The 24,743-nt window shown below is 35.6% G+C and overlaps 2 protein-coding genes across 2 annotated transcripts in view; both read left to right on the plus strand.

Moving 5' to 3' along the window:
• LOC145679476 (endoglucanase E-4-like) overlaps positions 1–11,402 on the plus strand; it is a 40,802-nt gene extending 29,400 nt beyond the window's left edge. Inside the window, exons 7-10 of the mRNA XM_081750055.1 lie at positions 5,230–5,392; positions 7,829–7,993; positions 9,910–10,049; positions 11,144–11,402. Coding sequence (XP_081606181.1) covers positions 5,230–5,392; positions 7,829–7,993; positions 9,910–10,049; positions 11,144–11,369 — 694 coding nt within the window. The 3' untranslated portion in view covers positions 11,370–11,402. The remainder of the gene's footprint in view (positions 1–5,229; positions 5,393–7,828; positions 7,994–9,909; positions 10,050–11,143) is intronic.
• Positions 11,403–15,643: 4,241 nt separating this feature from the next.
• LOC145679477 (uncharacterized) overlaps positions 15,644–24,743 on the plus strand; it is a 50,211-nt gene continuing 41,111 nt past the window's right edge. The window contains exons 1-2 of the mRNA XM_081750056.1: positions 15,644–15,737; positions 16,972–17,298. Coding sequence (XP_081606182.1) covers positions 15,644–15,737; positions 16,972–17,298 — 421 coding nt within the window. The remainder of the gene's footprint in view (positions 15,738–16,971; positions 17,299–24,743) is intronic.

Consider the following 24,743-nt stretch of genomic DNA (forward strand, 5'->3'; position numbering starts at 1 on the left):
CGCCGGTAGGGGATAGCGTCCTTTTTTTTCCGCGTCATCATGAAGTGGTGAGAGCGTCTTAGCCAACTCAGGGAGAAATTTCTGACAAAATCCACTTAACCGCAGTGTAATATGTAAGTCAAACTTATCAGTGAAACCAAAACCGGTTGGTGGGAGAAAACCTGAAGGACAGCTATGGATTGAGTGTAATAATTCGATCAACTACGACAAAATTGACAACTCCCTCTTGCATGGTGAGGATGCACGTGCTTCACCCATAATGGATTAGTTTGCAGTGGATAAGGTTTGAACGTTAGTTTCCAGGATTACAAGGTAACATCAATGCTTTTTTTATTTACAATGCGGCTGGAGTAAATCTAGAAGATAAATTGTAAATCCGGAAGGGTCATGTGACTCGGAAGATTCCAGGCGTAGGAGAAGTGACTGCTGCCGTCTAAATTTAGTTTCGGACGAATTGGCTGATGTTTTATAAACCGTGACAAACCTTAAAAATTTGAACTAGGAACTAAATTCTTGGTTTTCGAAAATTTATATTTTTTTATATATATATATCAGATAAAAAGGGGGGAGCAAAGATAAATTAATATATACGCCTGCTTATTGTAAATTATTTCTACAATGATAAAAATAACATTATATGAGTTTCGTTAGAGTAATGGAATCTAGAAACATGATTGTTTAAAGTAAATCTTTCCGGTCAAGCATGGGTCCCCAGGCGCCTGGGTGATAGAATTCGTCCTTCCTCTCCCTTCACTTCCACTTCCACTTGTCTCTGTTGGAACTTCAAATATCGAAAATCTACGCTTAGCTCAGCACCTCTCCATATCAAATCTTCGTTCAAATCTCTTTCGTTTTGTGTGAATTTATTTTCTTTGTTTGTTAGTTATAGTAGTTAGGTTAGTTTTAGTATTGTTAACTATTGTGTACCAAAATCTGAAATTGGCTCTGTTGTTTGTGGTTAATAGGACCCTTCTAGTAAACTTCAAATATGGAATTATAAACCGGGGGTGATGTTTAGAACGTTCACTGCTTTCTCTCTCTATCCTGCTGGCATGTTGTTAACATAAATGCTTGTGATAATGGAATTACCTGAAGCTTGTCCGCTCACCCTGTAACTTAAAGAAATATTTGGCAGATACGATCAGTAGTTAAAAATTTGTGCTACACAAAAGTGACACTAGAGAAGTTGCGATTTAATGAGCCATGGGCAAAGAAATAGTTAAATATATGAAGAAAGTGTGTATTTAGAGACGTGTTGCGCCTGAGATAGACAGGTTGCCCGCTCGAAGGCAGATAATATTTTATTTCTTCAGTGCGTTTATGTAGGCCCGGCCATTCTCTATCTCCACCGCTGCCACTTTCATAGGGTGTTCAGCCATTAGGAAAGCTGTTGGGTGAAAATTGTATTCAGTTTGTGAACCGAGTTAATAAGTATGCCGTAAACCTTTGTAATAGTTATTTTGTATTCCTGATGTATGTCAGCAGGCGAAAGAAATGTTACCACCCCCCCTTCCTTTCGAATGATGTAATAGTGTTTAAAAACAATTGTAAAATTTAATACTAAATTGTGACGAAATTGAGTTCAGGCAACGTAACAATTTTTTTTGGTCAACCCGATATAAACAGAACTTGTAATTTTGTACTATGTAATTCTAAATTTCCAAAATGCAAAATAATGTACTTGCACTAAGAATCGGATTGACGAAACAGAGTTTATATTGTATGAAACTAAATATAACCTGAACTAAAATTTTTTTTGGAAACTTAAGAGGTGCATTAAAGTAAATGTTCTGTTCGCGTAGATATTGTCGTAAAGGTAGGTTTGGTGAAGACAAAATTTGGAATTAGGAACATAATTTGGAACTAAATTTTCAACCTAATTATACTGTTTTTTCCCCACTTGCAATGTATTTCAGTCTTTTCCTCCCCGTGCGGGAAGGGGAGCTCTGTCATTGTAGTTTCATTTTTTTTTCTTTCTGTTCTAACAATAAATTTAGTTTGTATTGTATGAAGTAGTCGTCATTGTGTTATGAGATCTGAATATCCCTTAGTTATAAGCTCGATTAACAATATTAGCAAGTGGTCTTCAAAACGAAAGAATTAAACTTTATGGATATTATCAACAGTTACAGTGCTTCTCGCAGTGGTCTCAACAGGAGAAAAGATCCTGATTCCAAGTATAGTTTAATTTTATTTATTTATTTTTTTTTTTTTTAATCTTCCTTTCTTCATTATTGCAGATGTTATTTTATTTCTCTTTTATATTTTAACTTAAGTTTTTTTTTTTCTCTTTCGTTGTGCAAATATAATTTAAGTTACGGTTGGATAGCCTGGAGTACCTTCAGTACCCAGGAGAATATTCAACCTAGGCCAAATTCTGAGGAAAGGAAGAAAGCGAAATAAATCGTTACATAACGACAAAACACCAAATTCATGTAGCATTTTATATTTACATTTAAATCTCAAAAATAATGGTAACTTCAAGTAAGCTGCTTGTTTCGATGATTTTCCATTTTGTGATTAAAAGTGTCAACTAGTTGGTTCAGTAAAATTCATATTACATGCACAATAAGAAAATTTATTCTAACACTATAGTAACATATGAGAATAAAGAGCCAAGTAGTCACAGTGGAAGTCTTTAATGTTGTTAGATGTATACAAGTAAGGTAAGATGGTTTGGTACGTCATTTCTGGAACAGCTGATGCATGATAACATGAACGTAAGGAACTAGAATTAATATGTACCGGTAAAGGGAATTGTAGTTCTTCGAAAGTAAAGTCCAATGGAACGATTTATGTAAAGAGTATTAGTTATTGTTATTATTAATGAGAATAAGTGATGATGAATTAATCTATATGAAAATAGTACAAATGTTGTTAGAGGTAAATAATGCTACGCGCAATATATAAACAATTTAATTTACGATGAAATACGACGTTCTTATCATTAACCTACTTCTATCTAACATATATCTAGCAAGATCTTCTGATTCCAATTACGTCACGGTTCAAAATTTTCACCACCGTGCGTTGTGATATACTTAGATTTCATCATGCCTCTCTAGAATTCAAGGACTTGGATGCAATATCGGATGCGTTATCACATTTAGAGGATACACCTCTATGGCGACCATGGGCCTACAGTTTCGCGGCGCATGCCCATGTCGCCCGTCGCGAGACTGTATCAAAGTAAATTTGTTGCGCAATAGGAAGAGAAAAAGAAATACGTAAACAGAGCTATTACAATCGATTACATTCTTGTGAAGCAACGTTTCAGGAATAGTGTCCTGCGAGACGTGAACACACTACCGGGAGCGGATATCGATTCGGATCACAATCTTCTAGTGGCGGAAGTGTAAACCTGGTTAAAGACAATCAAGAAAATTGGTAGGAGAAATCGAAAATGGAACTTAGAGCGACTAAGAAGCGTTGACAGTGATGTGAAAGAAGAGATTGAAGAAAAATTCTGTGTAATTGGCGATATGGTAGACAATGTAGAAAATAGTTGGAGAAAAGTTAAACAGGTTCTACTTGACACAGTCCACAATAGCATTGGTAAAATCGAAAGAGCACCAAGAAAACCATGGATAACTGAAGCTATGCTTGAGAATATGGACGAACGTAGCAGGGCTAAAATCACAAACATCAAAGAATATACAAGGCTGAATAATGAATTAAGAAGAGAGACGGAAATTTCCAAAGAAAAATACATGGAACAGATAGTTAAGAAATAATGGAACTTCAACTACGCGGCAGATATGATCTGATGTATTAGAAAGCACAAAAATTAGGATGGAAAGCTAGCAAATGCATACGCACGTTTGGAATCGAAGATCAACTATTTCATGTAGTCAATGATCATCAAAGAATTCTTAAAATTTGGGAGAAATACATAAAAGATCTGTATGACCAGAAGAATTGTCAATTGGTCGACAGGGTCAGTTAGACGAAACTTCAAATACTTAAAGAAATTGAGGTCAACTGGAGAGACCGACGACTCATTCGCAACTTGTAAACAGGACAACGAGTCAAGTTGCGCTTGAATCAAGAAGAAACCAATAGTGTGGAGATTAGAAGAAGTGTCAGATAGGGATGTAGTATGTCGCCCCAATTATTCAACGTTTACAGTGAATGGTTCATGAAGGAAGCTTTAAAGGGAATTGAAGACTTCAAGATTGGAGGGCAGATCATTACCAAGATCAACTATGCAGATTATATGGTTATTATAGCTAGAACAGAAGAAATAGTACAGGAGATGATTGACAAAATAGTTGGCACTGGGAAACTATGGAATGGAAATCAACATCGAAAAACCGAAAGTTATGGGAGTATCCCCTGAAAATGCGCCCTTATGGGTCAGAGTAGAACAAAATGTACTTGAAGAGGTCCATCATTTCAAACATCTGGGAAGTATTTTGACGAAAGACTTGTACTGCACTAAAGAGATCAGGTCGAGAATTGCCATAGTCAAAGAAGCATTCAATAAGAGAAAATCACTCTTAACTAGCAGCCTTAATATTGGACTAAGGAAAAAATTGGTCAAGTGTTATATAAGAATTATAGGATTTTATGGTTCAGAGACTTGGACATTACGGAAGTTAGAGAAGAGATATTTAGAGAGCTTCGAAATGTGGTGTTGGAGGAAGATAGAAAACATAAATTAAACAGAAAGAGTAATAAACGAAGATGTTTTAAAACGGATAGGAGAGAAAAGGACGCTTCTAGGCACCATCCTTCGTAGATAGGCCAATTGGATTGGACACATCTTGCGAGTAAATTGTCTTCTTCATACCGCCATAGAAAGATAGAAAGCGATGAATAGAAAGAAGAAGAACAGAACTGATTGATGATTTGAAAAATATAAGAAAATATTGGGACTTAAAAGAGAAAGCCGAAGATCGTAAAACGTGGAAGGAACATTTCGACGCCCAAATCAAAAATTGAAAATAAAACTCATTAGTCCCTGGACCTGACAAAAGGCAGAATTATTATTATTATTAGTATTATTATTATTATTATTATTATTATTAATAATAATAATAATAATAATAATAATAATAATAATAATAATAATAATAATAATATAATTCACTACGTCAATCATGTTACTAATTTATCGATTTTCGTATCTGGTTTACTCTCTAGATATTGCTACCCACAACAGCTACTCCAACTATTCAGACCGTTCATAATAATATTAATATATACATATCATAATTGCATTTACAGATCTACTGGTTTCGAAGATGAGCTTGTGTGGGGAGCTATTTGGCTTTATAAAGCTACTAATAACGAGACCTACTTGGACACAGCTCAGCAGCTCTATGACCAATATGAACTAGATTACAGGCCAGAGGTACTTCGCACTGACAGCAAAGTCAATGGTATACAGGTAAGATGTAGATAAAATATCCATTAATATTAACATACTCTGTAATGAAACCTTGCCTTAAATGTTTTTATTATTAATACTATTCTAATGTGAGTTTTAGGTGTGTAATATTTGAATGTTTTACATCAAGCATAAAAAATTGCTTCCTTCGTTGGATTCACACTTTCCCTGGTTACAATTGGATTTCATTTGGGACCAGTTTACTTAGAAAGATATTGTGGATTTTAGTAACTAAGACATCAGATCAAATGAAAACTCTCGATTTGCCTTCTCGCCTAAACAACGCCCTGTCTTATCCTGTTCTCACTAGAGAAAAGTGATAAAAATAGTCGTAATGTCAAACAATTATTTTCATTCTTACTAAATAAAAATTATATGCAAGAAGAATTATTCGATAACGCTACACTACTTTATTTTTTTCCATCACAATTAAGCAATTTGACAAAAGGAAGACGTGTGTAAATTTAGCAGGACCACATTTGAAAGTTATAAATATTTGAAAGTTTTTACCGGTTTGTACCGCTCAAAATTTCGTTTGTACGGGCTTCGAATTCGAGAAAATCAAAAAACAGAGTTAGCCAAGTTCACGTGAACATAGTAGGACTATTGATTAATTTCTTCAGGTTTGAAAAATATGTGTATTCCAGTAATAATTACACAAAAATTCAACGGACACAGGATACAAACCAAACTTTATTTACATTTTACGATATCAACTATTTTTATATCGACTATTTTAAATGTTTATATATGGAGTCTTACTTAAAATGCAAACAATATCACTAAAATAAAGGAAATAAATTCACATCTAAAAGTTTTGAGTTACCTCAACAGTTTGCTTGACTACTATTTAGCCAAATTTGAAATTGTGTATAGCAAAGTTCGAAAAAATATCGTACCTTCAGACAGTATTTTAAAACTCAAATTCATGCAAAATGTAATAGGAATGTATATACATGAAACATAATTTACACAAACATACTTTATAATCTTTCTTACAGGAGAAACGTTAGTTACTCATTACATACAAACTTGAATGTAAGTATTTATGTCATGTTTGTCTTTTATATAAAAAAGTCTCGATAGGAGAATCACGTATATAAACAATTTAATACATAAGGCGTTCAGAACACAATGGATTCACATTCAATTACCGAAGTTGTGAGTTGTACGCTCCTCTTGAAATATATATATGAAAAGTGAACACTGTTTTACATTTAAGTTATTTACAATATCAGCTATGAATCTTCAAAGCACTGAAAGGAACTTCAGGTAATTATCTTGAATATGATATGTGTTTGAAATTGCCAAAACTGACTTTTGTCCCTTGTGCACCGAACAGCCCATATGTAGATCTTTTTTCAGATTTTTTTTTTACCAACTTCCTGAATTGATGATTGCAAAGTTAGTCTAGAAAATGCATGTTACACTTGGAGAACGATATGGATCGTCGAGTGAGTCTTTGACAGGGTCGAGGCCAATTGTGACATCATACAATTTTTACATAGGCATAAGTAATTCTGAGTGTATTGTTTTGGCACATGACAGAACCAACTAACTTTTAAGGTTTTGTTTTGTGGATAGTATTTGTTACGCTATAGAAGTACTTAGTATTTTTTTTAAAATCATAACTACGTTCATAGAACAAGGACATGAATGATGTGTATCAGGCAGGTAGCCAAAAAATTTAGTTGAGAGGGGTACAAAGTTTGAGAGTGTCCCGACTATACGACTCTACGCCTATGTAGTATTAAACCGGTATTATTATCATTCTGCACCCGAAAACACAATAAGTCATTGTTAATTACACTATACAGTACATACTCTTAGAAAAAAACAGTAGAACTAGATTTCTTTTATAAGAAAATAAAGGATCGAGATTAAGTAAAAGATCAAATCTTTAGGCTACATCAATCATTGCTCTGCTAAGCAAGTGTATTGAGAAAGTATACAAATGTAGCTATACCGAATTACTAAGTTACTGGGGGCTGCAAACCTGGTGGATACGGTTCTGATAAGTATATTCTCTACTCAAATTAATTAAAATCTCCAATGCATATTTATTGTTATTTTAAAACAAATTATTAAAAAATATATGAAACCCGTTTAAAAATCTCAATAATGCGATAAGCATAATTTTAGCACATACCATCAAATCTCATGATTTTGTGCCCCGAAGTTATGACAATCAACTTGTATCTTAGCGATCAGTTCAGAATGGTCAATTTCTCTTGACTTTTTTCTGTAGGCTTAAGAATTTAAAGTCGTTTTTGGAGTCAATTGAATTAGAATAGTTGATTTGATGGAAAGGCTGGGAAAACACTCACTAGAGCAACACTCGCTGGCCTAAAATTGAACCGTGTGTTAGTGTGAACATATGTATGTTTATTTAAAAAAAAAAATATGTGTTATAATCAAAGTGAACTGTCTTTTAAGGTTCTTTTAGCCCAAATAACTGGAGAAGAGAGGTATATAAACAGATCGCAAGAATTTTGCGATTACATGGTGAACGAGCAACAGAGAACTCCAAAGGGAATGGTCTTCATAGCTGAATGGGGATCTCTACGCCATGCTACTTCTGCTGCTTTCGTTTGCTTAGAAGTAAGTAATGCTTAATGCAATAATGCCATTTCGCCCTTTTTGATTTCAAGAAACATGAATATCACTTTTAGGAGAAATTCAGCTTTGACTTTATCTTCTTATCTTCATTGATATTCTTGGTGAAACGTTCATTACAATTTTTTCTTATAAAGTATAATGTAAAGAGCTATTTCGGCAGAATAAAGCTACTCGCTGGATCAGATTAGTTAGGAACAACATACTGTTTTATTATAAGAATTGCGATTTTCTCGAATACTATGGATGAAAATTCGCCTTCAACCATGTCATTTTGTTCATTTCGACTCATCCATAACCTTTAGACCATATCATAGTTGAAAAAATAAAGTTTAAGACTTCATTATAATTCCTGGCTCTATCTCATTAATCAGATTGTGTATTGTTGTCTTTCTAGAGAGAGCCATAATGAAATGGTTGATTAGTATATTTTAAAGTTCTGCTTATGCAGGTCAAAGGTGAGCAGTTGTACTCGGGAATCATTTTCTTCCACTACCAGTTTCATTACAAAATTTTCTGTGATAAACAATATGATACAATATCACTATAAAAGAAAGTATAAAATTCTCTAGTAACTAGTTTAATAAGGTGTCCCAAGACCCCGGCAACCTAGGGAATATCCCTACAGAGTTTCACGCAAACTAACTGCACTGGATTTAGGATTCTCAAACCTCCATGCAAGCAGATTGGGATGGATTAGGAGGTCTTAGAGCTCCAAGCAAGCTAGATGGCTTGAGTTACATTCCTCTCAAAGCTCCAGGCAAGCTGACAGAATGAATTTGACTAGTCAAAGCCTGATACCAGATGTGGAGGTTTCGTAGTTTTACAGCTGATACGGTACAGTGTGGCCGTGGTGTTGGTGGTTCTTCGTCACGTGACTAGTTGTGTCACTGGTGTTCCTGTCGTCTGTCACAGTAGTAGTTTGTAGTAGAATGCATGTGGATGTTGTTTATAAATACATCATGTGTTGGTTGTTAGTAAACAGATCCCTATCCCTATGATTTGATATCCCTATGTGCGGGACATTATAATGCATTTCAGGATTAAAGGTGTGATTTTCATACAGCATATACTTTTAGGTTTACAAAAAGAAACTTGTTTGTAACAAAGATGGTACATGTGCCATCTTTATATTAAACCCACTGATTAAAATGTGGAATTATTTTTGTGTTTTCTTTTATGTATACTGCAATATAAATGATTTGATTTTACAGATTTGCTTTCAAATGGTTTTAAATGTCCCTTATTCCGTGAAAATTAAGTTTTACTATCCATAACTTCAAAGTTAATTTAAATAATATTAAAATCATATATAATACAAATTTATTTTTAGAAACCAATGGTCATTTAACTAGATTTAAAGAATGCATCAGTAAAAGAAACGTAAAAGGGTTACAATGAACTATACACAACAAGCAAGGACCAATCAAATACGGAGCACAGTGGCTCAGTGGTAGATGGTTCACCTCTGGTGCTAGGGGTGACTTGTTCGATTTCAAGCGAAGAGAGCTTATGGTGGACAACATGTTGTCCGAAGATTTTCTCAGAGTGTTTCTTTTTTCCTCCACATTCCCATTCCAGAAATAATTTTATTATCATTCACTTTTTGAAATTATCCATCTCTTTTAGCATACAGGAAATAATCGTGAGATGTTAAACTAGAAACTATCATTTATTAGAATCACTTGTTTTTGTTTGTTGGAGCTGAAGAAAGCATTTTACTGTAGTCAGGGATACGGTGCTTTTAATGTTTTAGCGATAATTAGGCGTAAGTGGAAAAACAGAAAAATATCAAAAACGAATGATACCCGATTAAAGCCTGTAATTTGGTAACCCTACGTAACATTGTACTTTCATTATTCGTTGCTTTCCTTTTATAGAACTATTTCCTTTTATTGTAGGTAGCCAATCTTGGAATAAATCAAGATGTTTACAGAGAATTTGGTAAACAACAAGTTGACTACGCTCTAGGAGACACAGGGAGAAGCTACGTCGTTGGATACGGAGAAAATCCACCAACTCGTTATCATCATAGACCAGCGTAAGTTATTACACCAAAACTTATTCTACACGCGTAACTGAGAAAGAAACTGCATTAACAAAACTGTTTTTAAATTATCACCTGACATGTACATAAATAATGTAATTCTAATATACTTTTGATTGCAAATTGAAACTCAGAAAGTACTTGCGCATACGTTGTTTCTGTGCATGCTTAACATTGGATCGTTGACAACCAATCAGATTAATAGACTTACAATATTAACTTTGTTTCCATAAAAAAAAGTACGTTGGTACTCTTAACTTTTCATTAACGTTTTAAAAATTTCAAATAAAATTCTACGAAAACATTTTAGAATCGAAAACGATTTGCATACCAGATTAAAACGACATTGCAACAGTTGTAGAGTGGTTTTTGTTAATGTTCATTACTAATAAACTACAAATCAAATATTCAAACGGGAACAAATTAAAAGTTTCAAGGAGTTCGTATGATATAACACAACTTCCTATCTTAAACACGAGAATTAAACATCAATCGCTTAGTATTCAAGACATTAAAATAGCCACATTCACTGAAAAATAGAATACTAGAAAGCGTGTTCCGAAACTTCTTTCCATATCAATAATATTTAATTCATGTGGTATTTATACGAAGGATAGAGTTTAAATTAACGACAATACTTCTTGGTTATTATGGAAACTGGATATCTGAAATGTACTTTTCTCTTTTAATTCACTGAACTTCATGATAAGCAACGATAGAAAAGGATCTACTGTCTTAAAGAAAACTGCATATCCAATTTTAATATTATCGAGTTTATAAGATTTTTAACGAGCAGTACCTAAAACCTAAATCACATCTTCATAATTCAGTCGATAGCAATTTGTAGCATTTCAAACGTAGCTCCTACATATACATGATAATATTCTGTTGATTAATAATGATACGTTGTAGAGTTAGCTTATGAACAGATCATGTATAACTGATTAATAGAAATTTTAAAAAACGGTACGTACATTAGTTACTTGATAATAACAAGGTTCCTTACATGGTTTATATCTTATGATTGTAATGTAGATGCTTTGAATATTGAATTAGATAATCTTATTTTCTGTGTCATTATATTTCAGCTCTTGTCCAGATCTCCCAAATCCTTGCGACACGAAGCAACTGTGTAGTCCTGAACCTAACGGACATGTTCTGTATGGTGCTTTAGTTGGTGGTCCTAATGTAAATGACGAATACGAAGATATAAGAGATGATTATGTGCATAATGAAGTCTCTTGTACCTACAATGCAGGATTTACAAATGCTCTGGCCAGTCTTGTTACCTTGCAAAATAGCGGACTTCTTTAAGAATTTGAACCTTATGTAGCTTCTGAATGTAACAACAACAAATAAATAATATCCATTTTACTCCATGTTTTATTTAGTTATAATTCCTTTATTATCAAATGGTAGATCACCAGCTACAATTCTACCACTTGTACTAATGGTGTCAAAAATGTAGGAAACAGAGATCAGAAAATGGTGCTATTGATAAAATAATGGTAAAAAGCAACAAGAATACCGAGTGAGAGATTAAGCAGGGGAAGAAAGAGCGTTTATAATAGACATTTTGTTAGAAACAGTAGACCAAGTTGTTAAAAACTCGAACAGGCAAGTTTTTCGATAAAACTGATAAATTATACTTTAAGTGGTCTATTAAGACAGAACATTTTTTTTAAATGACTATGTTTAAGAAAGAAAATTTGAAAGTACACTATCAAGAGGAGGTTGATGTATATCAAATCTTTTTACAAAGGTTGAAAGTATTTTAGCATTATAAGGAGTGCGATTTAAGTTAAGGTTACTGGCAAAAAGTATCTATAAAACGAAAACAACTCATTCGATCTCAATGACAGTTCCATCCTTTGCTCGTCAGAGTATATCACGAATGTTCGCGAAGTACGAGCGCGTAAACGTGAATGGGAAGCAAATGACAGCCGAACAGGCCAAGGCTGTCCACGAACGGCTTATCCAATTCTACGAGAACCACTGCTCTCGTGACTTTACGGTTGCTTTAAACCATTTTAAGTGTGAATATCCTTATAGTACAGTGTATACAATATTGAACAATTATGTAGAGACTGGTGAAGCATCAAGAAAGAAGAAATCTGGTTGCCTAATTTCAAAATGTACACAAAAAGTGAAAATTGCGGTTAGACGAGAACTCTTGAAGAACCCTAACTTTCCAAACCATCTTTTAGGACAAAAATATAAAATTTCTGAATTCAGCGTAAGGAAAATCAAGAAAGAACACGGATTCAAGGTTAAAACATGTGAAAGTGCATTTTATACAGACGAACAGAAGAAGCGTGCTAAAATCTACTGCCGCAAACCCTCTGATAAGAAGTTCATGAACAAGATTGTGATCATGAATAATGAAACTTACTGTTACCAAAACTTAGCGTTCGCACCTGTTTCCAAGTATGTACACATTGATAAACGTCAGGTTAATCCTAGTAAGTTCGTAAAACCTGAAGACAGGTATGAGAAAAAGTTTTTGAACTGGAAGTGACAAAGTTTCGCGCGTTGTTGTTCGAAGTAGAACAATCAGTGGTGACCGCTATTTAGAGAACATTGAAAACGTTCTGATTACATGGATACATAAAGAATTCACCGGACATAACATTGTGTTTTGCCCCGATAAGCCATCCTTGCATTATGTGAAAAAGTGCGCGACGCGATTACTGACGCTATTATAGCGTTTGGCGGCAAAAACGAGAACGCGCTAAAAAATCCTCTGGCTAGACCCATTGAACATTTTTTGGGCTCTAGTTAAACGCGAAATGGCTAAAAAGCATATTTCCATCAAGAATGCGAAAGATACGCAAATAAAAGGGTCGGGAATATCAAAAGAAGTGCCAAAAAGTAGTGGACAAGCGCTTTTCCGGAAGTTCCGGTTCTAGCTTCAAGAAATCGGACGCAAGTGTGTCTACAGCATCAAATAGTAAACTACTTCTTTTTTCAGATATCATTTGTTTATTATATTAGGATGTGTTGTGATTTCTCAAGAAATAAAAAAGTTATTACAAAAATTCAAAGTTCTCTTAACATAAATCGCACTCCTTATACTATGCATGAAGACGACAAGAAGTAGTTTACTTCCTTGAAAAAATAATTGTAAATCGTGGCTGGGGGAAAAAACAAGAACCTTCACAATGAATCACAGGCGCTGTCCATTTAGCTATAACAGGCGTGTTGTTAAATCAGCTATTAAATTTGCAACTATAACTGTCAGCGAGCCTGTTCCGTTTGAATTTTTTAGGCGTTCATAACTCACCCCTTTCCTGGTTTCATAAAAAAAACATTTGGTCTGTAGTTCAAGATCATGCAAGAATTAATTCATAATCTTGAGAACTTACTCTTGCACCAACATTTATATCTCGGATTAATCGAGGTTTAAAAGAGTGATTTCTTAAATCTACGAAACGAGTCGCAGTTCTTGAAGGAGGTTGTGGCAGAGTAATCCAGTCGCAAATGCCACTTCGTAGCGTTGTTATGTAACACACGTACAGTATAAATAAAGTTTAGAAGAAGCAACTTGGAAGCTCTGATATTAATAAGTTGGGAAAGTGTTGACTTGTTGAGTGAAACAAGTCAGGTTCGAAAGAAAAAATCTTTAAGTTTTACTTCCCATACTTATGGCGGTTAGGCTGAAGGAGACGGTATTGATGAGAAATGAATGAAATGATGGAATGAAGAAAGTGGGAGTAACCCCGAGAAAGCCACCACACGCGGTGTTCATCCACCACAATGCTCACTTGCCGCGAGCTGGGATCAAACCAGGACCTCATACACCAGAGGTGAAAGCTCTACCATAGCCACCGCGGCCAACAAGCCGGGTTCGAATTTCGGCTGGTACAATATATATTTTCTTTCAAAATACGTTTCTATATATTCATATTTGTTATTAAAACAAACTTCCACTTTTCGTTGATTAGTAACCTTAGATTATTGGAGGGTAGGTGTAGTCTTGTATCTTTACACTTTTCTTTATTTCTTTTGACGGGGTGAATTACTGCTCCGATGGGACGTGTTCTTCATGTTATTGCGCTGTGTATAAAATGCAGACTTTTTTTCAAACTAATTGACGGATCCGACTCTATCTTGTTCCATTCCACAAAGAATGACCGCTGTTTTAAGGCCAAAAAATTCTAAGCGCAATTTTGCACTGTAAAAAAATGAAATGTTGAAACAACACAAAATGACTACCACTTTAGCGTGTTACTTGTGTGTTTATTCAGCACCAAGCACATCGCCTTCCGAGCATATCAGAAATAAATCGTTACTACCTGAGAGAATTTGTATTGGTATTTATCGTTTAATATGAGTAAAGCTTTGCGAAATATATTTGGCACTTATGCCAAGTAACGAATAATGTTCTATGTTTTCTGTAATCGATCACAATAATATTGTTGTAAACATGTGAATCGTCTGACAACAGTTACATAGTAAACAGTTCTGCCATCTTCTGTTCATACGTGCAAAGACACAAGAATAACAGACAAAGGAAATAGATGGAAGCACTGCTATCTGTGTAACTGTTGTCAGATGATTCACAGGTTTACAACAATATTATTGTGACCGATTACAGAAAACACAGAATGTTATTAGGCAGCTCTTAAAATGCAAAATATATTTCGCAAAGCATTACTCATACCAAACAATAAAAAACGATGCAAATACTCACAGCCAATAAAAAGGTATTTCTGATATGCTCTGAAGGCGATATCTTGGTGTTGAAATACCTTTCCACGAAACCTAACCTCCCTTGTGTCAGTTACTGTGCCAGCGAGGACCAACTATAGCATACGTACTTGCGAGCATAGCACAATTACAACACTTAGGGGTCTGACGAAAGTTTTAACTTTCGGAGGGTGTCTTGTTTTTTGAATTTCATCATCTTCATTTTCAACATCTTGTTCATTTTCTTCATCCTCATCTGGGTTTCGACCCTCGGCTACTCTATCACGATGACATACATTGGCAAGGTTAACGGATCTACGAATCTCGGTGAGGATTTAGGATTACAACCTCCACCACTCAACATCGGGCCTAACGGCCGCCAAAAGACGCAACCACGGATTGTTACGGGAACACCTCGTTCAGACCGTAATACTATTACTTCGTCTAACTACACTGATTGCATCACTAGAGGACATCGGATTCGTTCTCGATTTTTCTCTGATGGCAAACAAGTCCTAGATCCAAACAATCAACGAATTACTCCCAATGTTAATCAGACTACAGCTGCCAGCTATTCTATGGATTGGGCATCCACTTCTGCCAATAATCAACAGCAGCAATACCAGTCAGATCCCGTGTACAACTTCTTGCTAGTCGACTATGAAAAAACGTATGACACTGTTCGTGCTGTCTTCCAGCAATTAGTCAAGTACGTCCCTCGTCCTGAGATCTGTGAAATTGTTAAGACACGCCGAGGCATCATTTTAAAATCCAGTAACCCAAATTTCGCCACGCATGTCCGTAACAAGGCAACGTATGAAATTTTCGGGACGAAAGCAAAGATTTCTACTTTACATCCGAGTACACGCAAAACTCCTCCTCTTCCACGGTGACCTCCTATGTTGTCCGTAGTTATTCGTGGAGTAGAACCTGATCTTGCTGATGACGAAATTCTTGCTGAACTTCACAAGGAAGGCCTACCTATAAAGCGTTGTATTAGGATCAATAACAACCAGGGCCCAACTTATCTCGTACGAGTGCTGACTGATCAACAACAGCTAATTGACCAACTTCTATCCAAGGGCGCATATATCTATAGACGCTGATATAAGGTTAAACCATCTCGCACGCCAGCACCTCTGCCTGTTCGATGCGAGAAATGCCAACAATATAATTCACACCCGACAGCTGAATGCACAAACAACATCAAATGTGGTTCTTGTTCCCGCGAACATCCTAATAAAAACTGTCCAAACCTTCAAGAACCCCCACATTGTGATCCCTGTTCTGAAAGTTACCCAACGTACAGCTATAAATGTAAAGCTAAACTTCAACCTGATCCAGCTAAGCCTGAACTCGTTGTTCCTATACGTACGATCGATGCACCAACTCCACCAGCGAATTCGTTACGCCATCCAGTTACTGTCGAAGATCTACTCCGTTTTCTCACTATTTCTCTACAGAACATCCATCCATTTCTTCGCAACCATATTCTAACTCAAATCATGCACGCAGCCAAACTGTTGTTTAATCTACAACTCCATAAAACTTATTCCGGACCTACAGTGCATTTTCAAATCCAACCACTTGAAGTTTAATATGGACAATTCTACCTACGGACTTATATTCACTTTCATTATGAGTTACAATTTACTCTCCCCTAACATACGATCACTGTTGACGCACCCACTACTCTTTACACAGCTCCTCCAGGAAGAACAAATTGCCGCATTTGCTCTTAATGAAACTTACCTTGCGCCATATTTAATATGCTATGTACCGAAGTATCACTTGTTAGACACGACGCTCCAACTGGACCACGTATCTACGGAGGTACAGCTATTGGTATTCGGTAAAGTCTTCCTTGTCGTGCAGTTACTGTCCCACCTGTTCTTCACCTTCCTGAATATAACATCGCGACAATTTATTTTAGAGGCAAAACAGTTACCTTTGTTACTATTTACTATCGTCCAGGCAGTGCTTTCATCTATAATTTCTTCCGCTATATTGATACCAACTTCCGGCATTACATTATCATGGCCGACCTCAATTTTCATAGCCGCTCCCAACGTGACAAAGACATCTTTCTCGATTTTGTTCGGAATGAAACATGAATTTCATACTTGACCGAAACCTACACGTCCTATCAGTCGCACTACTCCTGATGTAGTCATAACTTCATCGTCACTATCTCAGTCCATTCATATATCTGTACTTGACTCCATAGGTAGCGACCATGTCCCCATCAAAGTTGAACTTCATTGTTCTTCCAACACTCAACCGAAGCCTCCTTCTCAGAAGATCTACTGCTATCAAAGGGCAAATTGGGAACAATATCGCACCGATATAGACACTGCAGTAACTACGCTCACAATGTCTAGTACGCAATACGAACTCGATCGAACAATCACTGCACTTACTACAGCCCTTCAAGACGCAGCACAACGTTCCATTCCAACAATCGAAGTTCAGCTATACAAACCTAAGTTACCTCTGCAATATTTACAATTTATTTCAGCATCTCGAAGGGCTTTCCGTGAATATCTCGCTACGGGTAACCTTGAAGCACTTCGGCTTCATCGTCAATACCTCATAATTATATTGTTGCGTTTAAGAGCCTCCACTGGATTCAAACTTGCAACACACTAGCTATTGAAACACGTCCTACAAAATATTGGCGCAAGTTCCATCAATTAACTGGTAGAGTATCTCGTACGCCTTACTCTATTGTTCATAATCATCAAGCAGTCCTTACTGATGCAGAAAAGGCTAATATTTTTGCTTCCTATTTTCAAGATATATTTACACCTCTACCCGGTTGTCATACACCAGATCGCTTGCAAGCAACTATAAACCGACATACCGATGCAGCTTCTACTTCCTTTCGCCCGTATGCTGATCATGATTTAGAACCAAATAATCCTCTAACCATGCCGATTCACCCCGAAACTATTAGTAATACACTTAGAGATAAACACAATACTGCACCAGGATTTGACTCTTACATATGTACTCATCAGACAAGCGCCTCACTCTTTTCTACTCTTTCTGAGCACAATCTATACCTTTATTCTGCGAACTAGATATTTCCAACTTGAATGGAAACACTCAAAAGTGTTTCTCTTTCCTAAACCAAAGAAATCTCCATCAGAAGTCACATCCTATCGTCCTATTCACCTCACCAGTTGTTTCTGCAAAATCTTCGAAAGAATTCTTATCCGTCGCATACACGACCATCTTCACTCACATAATCTTCTTCCAATATACCAATCTGGATTTCGGCCAAATTTTAGTACCCAAGATCAATTATTCCATCTCACCACAGCTATTTACAATCAATATAATACAGGTTTTCCTTCTTGCCTTGTAACATTTAATTTGGAAAAGACTTTTGACAATGTTTGGCACCCTGGCTTACTATATAAACTTCGTAACTACCTACTGCCAACTTCGTACATCCGTTTCATACACTCACTCCTTCTTAATAGGACGACTAGCTTATATTTCAATCAATGGAACGCTATCTCATACTATCTTGCTGCAATCTGGTGTACCACAAGGCTCATCTTTGTCTCCTTTATTATACTTACTGTACGTCGCTGATCTTGTTCCTGTTAAGATCACAATTTTAGTTTGCTGACGACACTGCTTTTTTCACAACTGGCCGCACCGTACAATCCCTTAATAAAACCATGCAAGTAGCTATTGATGCATTTGTGCGATGGTGTCATGTTTGGAGGTTGAATATTAACTCTTCCAAAACACAAACCATAGTTTTCTTGCCATGTCGACGCCGTTCACGAGTACATCGTAACCCGAATCTACATCGCCTTCAGGTTGATCTTACGCCTATTCCAGTTTCAGGTACTATTACGTATCTCCGTGTCATTTTTGACGTTCATCTTACCTGGACTGCACATCTCACCAAACTCATAGGTCAAGCGCAAAATCGACTTAATCTTCTCAAACGATTAGTTGGCACAACCTGGGGATTAAGGGCACATACCGTTCTCAATACATATAAAACCTTCATGCGGAGTACATTAACCTACGGACATACAGCCTGGGCATCTGCGCCCCTAAAATTCTCTCAAAACCTTGCTATACTAGAACGCCATGCTATACGCCTAGCATACCGCATAAGCCTATCGCATCCAACACGTTTACTGTATGAGATGATCAATTTTTCGCCATTATTAACATACCTGGAACAACTTCGTATACGTTACATCAGCAAACGCTTGGCACAGCCCCATCCTATGATACTTGATATACTCCGCTACGACAGTGACAACGATGCTCCACCAACTTTCATTGACACCCCTCTCCAACACTTCATGACATATCATTTACAGTTAGATGATGACATGTTGGACCCCGAAATCTATACAATCTACTGACCGCATGAACTTTCATCTCATATCTATCCATCATATGCGCAGTAATACCTATTAACAAGGGCCTCCTCCGTCTTCATCAGTTCCTGAATCGCCCCAGGAACAGAAGATAACATCATTCGTTTGAACTAATATAATCTTGTGATGTGACGTCCAAAGCACTGCATTTCATCCATTCATTACAATTGTTCATTTTTTTTTTTACTGCAACCCTCAACTTTCTTTTCCTCTCATCTATTGTGATATGTAATAACTGGCAATGTTCACTAGCCATTAACCTATTTCTGCTTGTGCTATATATATATATATATATATATATATATATATATATATATATATATATATATGTATATATATATATAAATTTTATTTTATTTTTTATCTCTTGGAATAATTTCAATTCATGTATATTTAATATTAATGTGATGAATAAAGAAATAATAAACCTGACAACCCTTAGACCACCTATATTTCCATAGAAACAATTGATCTACATTACAGCACTTACTCGAAGAAAGGGCACAACCCTTTAAACGGGACGACGAACAAAAAAAAACTTGTTGTTGAATTGACACACAAGTAACACACTAAAGTGGTAGTCATTTTGTGTTGTTTCAACACCCCATCTTTTACTGTGGGGTATCTTCGGGAAACAGGAAATGAAGGATGTCAGACTTGAACATCCAAGCCAAACTTCGCAATCGGAAAAAATGTCCAAACTTGTTTTTTTTTCTTGTTTTAAGTATAGTAAGACAAGTTTTAAAATATTATTAAATGTAAAAAAATAACATTAAATGAAATACTTGATGATACAATGTTACGATACTATGTATTCATGTCAGCACACGCTCGTTTTATTGTTTATGTTTTCATACCTAACTGAACATTTACAATGAAAGGAGAGACAACGAACATAGTTCTCGTGTCCATATAAAAAAAGACAAAGGGGAAAATAACAACAGTATTTACAACGGAAATGAAAGTCACTGTCCTAGAAATTCAGATATATTTCCTGAGAAAAAGTTCGGCCAGAGTGATCATGGTTCAGTAATAAACTGCGGGACTTCAAATTGTAAAGTCGTGAGTTCGATTCCCATGTAGGTCAAACGCTTTGGTATGTGATGCTTTTTTCTTCAATGCATAAATAATTTTATAAAATAATTACATTAAAATGCATCAGTTGTTAAGACATAAGCAATTAAGTTTAAAATAGCAGGTGTTGACAGAACATTGATATATCACACGTGAATGTAAATACAAATGAAGAAAATCGTGTAATTGCAATAAGTAAATTGTGTAGTGTATTTATCTGCACCTATTTATCATGCTGAGGATACTTCTCAATATTCTCATTACAGCATTTAATATATGTTTTAATATATAGTCAGAGGCCTAAAGAGAACATGCGAGTATAAACAGAAAATATGCCAAATTTGGTCGTGGTTCCAAACAAACAAAAAAAACTCTCTAGCCCCAAACTCTCACAACAAATTCACGATTCCCAAGGTTATTTTAAGAGACTATAAACAGTGCTTTAGTTAGGAAAGCAGAACGGAACTTCATTCATAGGTTTTCAGTTCAAACATCCATCTCTCTCTGTCTCTTATTTTTATTTATATACATATAAACTGATATATGTGTGTGTATGTGTTTGTTCCAACATAACTCTGGTATGCCTCGAATAATTTAACCAAACACATACACATATTACTTACCGTCTGGAAATGAATACTGTTGGGGTAAGCTCTCTAGCATGCACATGAGAAGTGGGAGGGGATATATATAAAAATTACCAAAAAAATCGATATTAGTGTCGAATACATTGTTCTCAGGGTCGCTTAGATAAATAATGTCACTTCCGATTCCGTTTAACTCCAATTTAAACTCTTATTTGGACCCAGAGGATAACGTAGTGACGTAAAAATATCGAAATTGACCAATATTAGAGTTGAATCATAAGTTTTCAGCGTCGCTAGCTAGGTTCAGTTTTGATGCCTTTTAAATCAAATTTTAACCCAAGTGTTGGCAAGGTCCCCTAGGAATGGGTGAAGCTGGCATAAAAGTTATAAAAACGAACGATATTAGTGTCGAATCCATAATTGTTTTGATAGCCTAGATAAAGAGAGACACTCTAGGTGCCATTTAAGTTTCAGCTTAGCCCCTATTAGCACCATGCAGGAGTGTGTGAAATTGTGACATGTAAAAATAATTCGAAATGGCTTATATTAGTGTCAAATCCATAGCTTTCGAGGTTACTGAGTTCATTGGGAGTAGTTCCGATGAGTTTTTAGGTTTACAAGTAAATGCTTATTACAAGTTATCCTTATTATATATCACATTTTATTTTACTTACACCATAGCTTCCGCTCCGTTGCTCGTCCTTCATATCTACCCAGGAGGCGCCCAGGTTGGAAACCACTTATTTAATGCATGATCATACTTATGCACAGTAAAGTGCACTATTTATTATATAGTTTTAACAAAACGGCATGGCCTATTCTTTTGAATTTGTTAGCATTTCCTCCTGAATTTGTTAGCCTCTACGCGTGAGACTAAACCATACGTACTTGTATTTTCTTAAATACTTCCAACCTGAACTTCTGTGGCATATCCTGAGTGATGGTCAAATAGGTAGCATTAGGAAATAATTAATTCCAATTTCCGAATTTCAGACTATCGAAAGTTTCGAATTTGGGAGTTTCCCAACTCTGGAAAATATATATCCCATAATCAAACATACGAAACATGACATAGGGTTTTAGGAAAGAAACCGTATAAACTCACACTTTCATTAAATGAATAATGGAATTTCAAATATTTCCATTACCATTTGTTGATTAAATGTGTTCAAACGTTTGCTACATCTATACTCCGGAGTATCGGAATATCCCAAGCTTAATACATTTGCAACGAATATGAGTACCGTTGTTATGGAACATCGGAACTTCAATGTCATGTTTCATCTGAATGGGTTTCTGTGATCGTGTTAGCTCACTGGAAGAGCGCGGAAATCCCAATTATCAGGTCTTATGTTCAAGCCCTGTACAGATGTTTTCTTTATTTGTAGAATTGCACAGAAATATGATACAAGGATTGGTTTACTTCTAGAAATATTTTCAGAAAAGTTTAGGTAATCCCAAAAAGAGCTGCTTCGGGAGTTAAGGCAGGATTCTGTCCGAGATCCTTCTGAATTTATTACACGTTCCATTCTTCTGGTCATGGAATCTATAAAATGCCTGACAAATTTATCTGTTTCCCGTACCTCCAGTCATGACTCGGAAACAAGGCTCCACAAATCATCCCGAATCCTTAGATCATCCTCAGGCCAACAGTTCCTTAAACTACACTTCACCTCTGCCGACATATTTTCTATGAGATTGAGATATGTTCCACGAGGAGGCCAGTCAATTAAATGAATCTCAGACTGCACTGCGAGCCATTTCTGAACCACACGGAAAGGATATATTGGGGATTGCTTTTACTGGAAATGAATTACACAATGAGGCAGTTGTACACGTACTGATTGCACCTTGATGATGTCTAAATAGTGAGCACTGTCCAGATGTCCTTCAAGTTTGTAAAGCTGTCCTGCATCGCAACTTGAAACCCAACTCCAACATGAAATAGATACATGGCCACTGCGATTACAATCAGCCACAAGGCAGAAAATCTGACTTATTTCAAATAGTTTCATTCGACCAATTATTTAATTAATTCAGATATTTCAGCAAAAAGGCAATTTATAACTATGTCTAATGTAAATTTTCAAAGAGTTCATAGGGTATACATCAGAAAAATAAGAAAGCCATACTCATGTGAAATAGGATTTATTTCTTGTTTTCTGTAATATAAACAGAAAATCAGAAGTTGAGAACAATATGTAAACGAAATGATACAATTTTCTTGTGAAGGAGAATAAAAGTAACAACCCTGAAGTTGAGTTTCTCCGTACTAAAAACATTACATTACACCACTGCCTGCTACCAGGAGCCCGTCACGGATCCGCCTCTGCATTAGCATAAATCATCATCTTTTTTATGAAATATGAAAGACATGTTCGATTATTAAAGAACAAATTTATACTTGACTTTCGCTGTTGCTAGGAGTAATAATTTTATTTATATCAGTGTAATAATATTCATAGAGCTTTCTTTTCTAGCATGTTATAAGCACTTAAAATAATTGTATGAGTCATGAAAGGTATGTTTTAAGAAGGAAGAACAATAATCTTGCTCATCATATCAGTATTTGTGACAGATGTAATTTCCTTGATCAACTTTAATTTTGTGTTAACAATGACAACAATTAATTCTAATATGCTTTAGCAATTGTGCGAATTTGAAGACATCTTTTTTCCGGCATTTGCTTCATAAATGTTTCTAATTAAACATGAATAGGTGAGAAAAGAGATATTTGTTCAGGTAATTAAGATGCAGGCGACATTTATAAATAGACCAGATGTTACAGTGGTCTATTGTGAAAAGCCATGTGGAAGCCAGCTTTCTTCTGTGTCTTCTTGATTTTCTGTAGTCACTTTACTGGTAATAACTTTTTCTATATTTTCTTGTCAAGTTTTTACATTATACGATTGGGGTACATTTCTAAAATTATATCAAGTCTTCAGTTTCATGTGTAGCAATTATATCTTACAAGCTGAAAGAAAGAAAGAAGGGATTATAGATGTAAATTTAAAGGCGAGTTACTGAAGTCAGAAAGTGAGAAATAACGAGAAATATATCCCACCAAAAATACGAACACGATATCTCTAACGAACTCGTATGTCTTAGTGTCGAACCAGAGACTTATTGCACCAAATGTAAGAGAAGTATGTTGTAAAATATATTAGATGGTAGTTCCATACAGGTCTTCAACTTGACTTAACTGCACAATGGTGTGAATAACATGAAAACATGTTCTTAAATGTTTTGTGATTAATAGATGCACTCCATTCCCATTATTCACTTCCAAAATATCCTCTGGACACATTTTAAAAATACAAGACTGTATAAAAAATTTGTATTACACTTCATACTATATATGAACACAGATGGTCACTAAAACATAGAAACATCTTAAGAAAGTGCATTTTACAATTTTAATACGGTATTGAACTGCATAAAAAATGTATTGTTTACGAAATCGAGGCATACAACTCATGAATCATTTCCAGAGTAATGGAGGATCATTTTCATTCAACGCAGCACTCAGCTGCATCAGTAATTGTGGAGGAGAAAATCTACACTTGAGTCGCAGCTCTAAAACTGGCCATAAGTGTTCAATATGTTCAAGTCAGGCGATTAAGCAGGCTAGGCGAGATGATGAAGATCATCGAGATGTTTTACAAGTCACGTCTCAACTGATCTGGCATTGGAGCATTGTCATCTGTATAATAGCATGCATCTTGCAACCATGGATGGAGATTATGGGGGAGGGGGCAGTTGCCCCCCACTATTTTGAAGTAACCCATTAATATACATTGTTTTATTTGGAAATGTAGATTTTGTATGTATTACTGGTTCATTAAAAAAAATGGTGCCATATAATATTTCCCGTTGACTGAGTACGTATTGGTTGTCTTCTCGCAAGCTACAGGAATTGTGTT

The sequence above is a fragment of the Thermobia domestica genome, chromosome 2, assembly GCF_964235325.1.
Source record: "Thermobia domestica chromosome 2, izTheDome1.hap1.1, whole genome shotgun sequence".
NCBI classification, from domain to species: domain Eukaryota; kingdom Metazoa; phylum Arthropoda; class Insecta; order Zygentoma; family Lepismatidae; genus Thermobia; species Thermobia domestica.